The 4,254-nt window shown below is 42.9% G+C and overlaps 1 protein-coding gene across 1 annotated transcript; it reads left to right on the top strand.

The window, feature by feature from the left end:
• Positions 1-3,288: 3,288 nt before the first annotated feature.
• On the top strand, positions 3,289-4,254 carry GL218_08535 (Metallophosphoesterase MPPED2; the record flags this gene model as incomplete). Its single annotated transcript, XM_033585339.1, has 1 exon — positions 3,289-4,254. The coding sequence occupies one exon, from the start codon at positions 3,289-3,291 to the stop codon at positions 4,252-4,254; it is 966 nt and encodes a 321-aa protein (XP_033440506.1).

Genomic DNA, 4,254 nt, shown 5'->3' with positions numbered 1-4,254 from the left:
ACACACGGAGAACTTCTTGTTGCGCTTATTAATCCTTAACGGCTGATCACTAGTAGACTGGAGTGCGTCTGTAAGGTATCTGCGGAGTATAGTTTCTGATTTCATCGTTGGTACTTCGTTGAAGTCCGAGTATCGTTCTGGATCCCCCTCTTTTGCAAGGATTAGATTTCGTGTAGTTCGGTCATTGTCATAGAACTTAGCCACATCTTCCGGCGGAATCCTACAAGGTAGGACGGATATCTCCACGTTGAATAGGCATTGATCAGCCACACAGATGTACCGAGCATAGCCAACCGTATCATCGTAAATCACCCGGTTTTCCCTAAGGTCATCCGCAGATTTTCGAGAACAAGGAACGAGCATATGATGGCGATGCTCGTCATTATACGGCTGAACAGGTTTGAAATTGCTCTGAACGTGGAAATGGTAGCGGCATCGACAACAAACAGTAGAAACAAAGCAGGTATTTTGGTCTCGGAATGACTGGGTTGCAACCAGCTGCATTTCATGACTTGTGCAATGAAAGTTAAAGTCAAGATCCGGCAGCTGAGAACCGAGGAACTGGCGAAATAAGCGAGGAGATGTGAGGGCTGAGACATATCAGCAGTGCTTCATTAAATCAAAATAGCTCTACGGGCACGTATAAAAACTCACGTTGAGGATTTGGTAGGTGTTGTAAATTACGTATCGCTACCGACTGGAGTTGGCGGAGCTCTGCCGCATCATCTAGCTCATCGATAGAGGCCATGGTATGAACTAATCCCCTAAAGTTATACAATCCAAGAGGCGGAAGTTGATCAGAGTGATCAGCTTGAACAGCTTGATTCAATCTAAGCGCGTTGCTGAACAAGACCTTGCGCTGTGGGCGCTTTTTGCTTTTGCGTGTTAGAAAAGACATCATAAGGGTGATTGCCGTTAAAGAGTAGAGAAGATTTGGGATTTAGGCAGTAAGCAGTGACTGAAGGGCAAGCACGAGGAGATGCAGAAATATCAAAAGCGTAGACCAACCTCGTTAATATAGGAAAATCTAGAATAGAGTCCACATGAGTGCTCTACTTGCAATGCAAAGTTTATCTCTAGCTTAGGGCGATGCCACCCTAGCCTGCTGGTTTAGATATCGGACGTGAGTAGGGCTGGTCGCAGTCCCTATAGCATGTGCATTAGCAGAAGACTTATAGCTATGGTAACAGATTAAAGTAAAAGAGAGTCCTGGTCCAAGCACTTCCTCCTTGCATCGAGTACACTTGTACGCTCGAGCTCTATACATAGTTCCCTTAGCCCTTATCTCAAGTCTAGAGTATAGAGCTGCTTTCATGACAGAAAGGGGTTAAGTTCGACTATTGCCCCTTTTCCTCCCAACAGATGGACTAAATCCAATACTGATCCATAGAGTTCGTCGATGACAGTCCAACATCCGATACTGAGATCCTAGGACAGGTGCCAACCATTTAATCCCCCTGGACGGCTATCGTGAGCTCATGTCGAAGTCAAACTCACTAGGTAACTATAAGAGCACAACCTGGAGATAAAGTCATCCATCCTAGTTAAAAGTAGACCTACAGTCTTCAGTCTCCAGCCGAAGATATTAGACGGAGCTGTGACTAAGAGTTGAAACAGACAATCCTCTAACGTTAGGGGGTCTATTCCTTCCCACGAAAATGACAAAGTTAAAAAAGAAAAAAAAATAAGAATATCCGTACCTTGAACAGAAAGACGCGATATTCTCATAACTGATCGATTATTGTTCAACTGGTCACATAGATGACGTTAGAATTAGGATGAGACGAGAATAATCCAGGCATAAACTCACGGTTGCATCCCAGTGCACTGGATCAATGATCAATGATCTTAGGTCAAATTAAAACAGGGGCCTTAAAAAAAAGAATTGGGGGCGAGATAAAAAAAGAAAAGCAAAGAAATAAATGCGACGCAAAACGCAAAACGCACGTAAACGATGCTCCAGGCAATACTCAACAGAGAAGGCGCACGTAAGATAGAGAGAGAGGTTGTAGCTTTTGTGATTATTCAGATAAACGCTGAGAAAGCTCCATAAGGAAAGATGCGTAGTCCTCGAATTTGGAGGCAACTGAGTTATGCGCTAGTTCTTAGGTTAGGATCATTCATTTGGGCAGTGCAGTAAGCTTTCTGAGAATTACCAAAGCAACTCCAAGGTACATTAACTATACCGGAAGACCGTGCGCTTGCCTTGTGCACTTGCCTTGGGGTTTTGCTTGGGAAACTGGGGGGCTTATCGCTTATCTCGGGTGCCAGAATCTTCCGCCACCAAAACAATCAATCAGGCGAGTCTACCTGACGTCTTTTGTTTCACCCTCGTACCGCATGAAGCATTGAACCAATCGGTAAATCTCCGGTAATACAGAGCTGTCAACTTACCTAACCTACCTTATACTAAGTACATAGTTACATACGGCCTATGATATGAATTCATAAGGTTTACATCTAGTAAGTGTACCCCTTTTATACTCAATTACCCAATGCACGTCTATAACATAAAGGACTTTTAGAAGGCTTGAGCAAAACCAGTATATATCTATTAACTAGATATATCTGTGTGCATATATTTAAAGTATAATATATCCCTTAAGACAATCAATTCTATGCAACGGACCTTATAACTAGATCAACACCTAACCAGAATATGATTTTGATAAAGCTACCTACCTAACATTTAGGATTTTAGGTTTCACTTGGAAGTGCTTACTATATCTGTGCTGAACGGTCGAAAAGATAATATATAATATTCAAAAGCGTAACTATTCCAAATAGAAACTCTATAGCAACACAACCAAGCTGTAAACCTAACATAGACAGGTAACTTTCATAAAGGTACATGTAGTAGAGACAAAGTTTTGGTAAAGAGATCCAAGAGACTAACAGGGTTCTCGTATTTATGATTTACACATTACCAAAGCCAACGTAACGCGTAGCTCAAAAAATACCGAAGACACATCCCCTATTAATCCCCTCTCGATCCCCTATTGTGTAAAACTTCCATAAATCATTACTCACACGGATCAGCTATCAATATATCGGCCATCAATATCGCTTTTCTACCTACTACAAATAACGACTATCTAGGTACCTTCTAAGTGTCCATCTATCTATTTAGCACAACCCCCTACAACCAGTAGCACAATACACTACATCGACTATTCATCACGTCAACTTCAACTAATTAATTTACTACCATAATTAATCACTAAAATTTTACCTATTCAATTCGAAAATACGGTAAATACCTAGTTACTATTTTAACATCATATCATCATGGCTATCAAAACTCGCTTCCTAATACTTTCCGACACACACGGAGAGAAGGTATCCAACATACAACACATCAGCGCCGATGTGGCTATCCACTGCGGCGACCTTACCGAAGAATCAAAAATCGACGAATTCAAAACAACTCTTCAACTTCTTCGGAACATCGATGCGCCACTCAAGTTAGTCATTGCAGGAAATCACGACTTCACTGCCGACATACCCCTATTTAAGAACAAAGTCGCCTCGAACCCAGACTTACAGCCTGAGGAAGTAGAAAGGTTTTATGGCGGCTTCGGTGAGATACATCAGCTTTTCGAGGACTCAAAAAGCGACGGAGTGATCTTCTTGGAAGAAGGCACACACCGCTTCGAGCTGGGAAATGGAGCAAAGTTAACAGTCTACGCTAGCCCCTATACACCGTCACTAAGTGACTGGGGTTTCCAATACAGTCCTCAAGAAGGACACAACTTTGCTATCGAGAAAGGGGTTGATATAGCAATAACTCACGGCCCACCCCACGGGATAATGGATATTACCGACTCACGACGCAGGGCAGGGTGTCCCCAACTTTTCGGATCTATTGCTCAAGCCCGCCCAAAGCTACACTGCTTTGGCCACATCCACGAAGGATGGGGAGCAAAACTAGTCACCTGGAGAGAAAACATTAGCCAAGTACCATCACATTTCACCGATATCGACAATGAAAGATCGACAGTAATCGGGAAACTGTCAAATATAATTAACTCTAAATTCGACACGCCTGAAATAATGGAGGAAAAATCGAAGAAAAGGGCGGTTCTTAGCCACGAAGGATATATCAAAACTAGCCACTGTACTGACGACGAGAACCCGCTCAAGGCCGGCTCACAAACACTCTTTGTGAATGCGGCAATCCAAGGAGCCACGGAAGAATATCCCATGCATGCACCATGGCTGGTCGACCTTGAAATGCCGGAGTCATTCTTATAA

The sequence above is a fragment of the Daldinia childiae genome, assembly GCF_008694065.1.
Source record: "Daldinia childiae strain JS-1345 chromosome Unknown Scaffold13, whole genome shotgun sequence".
Classification (NCBI taxonomy): domain Eukaryota; kingdom Fungi; phylum Ascomycota; class Sordariomycetes; order Xylariales; family Hypoxylaceae; genus Daldinia; species Daldinia childiae.
Note: the sequence above shows the minus strand (reverse complement) of the source record. Positions and strands in the feature narration are given on the sequence as shown.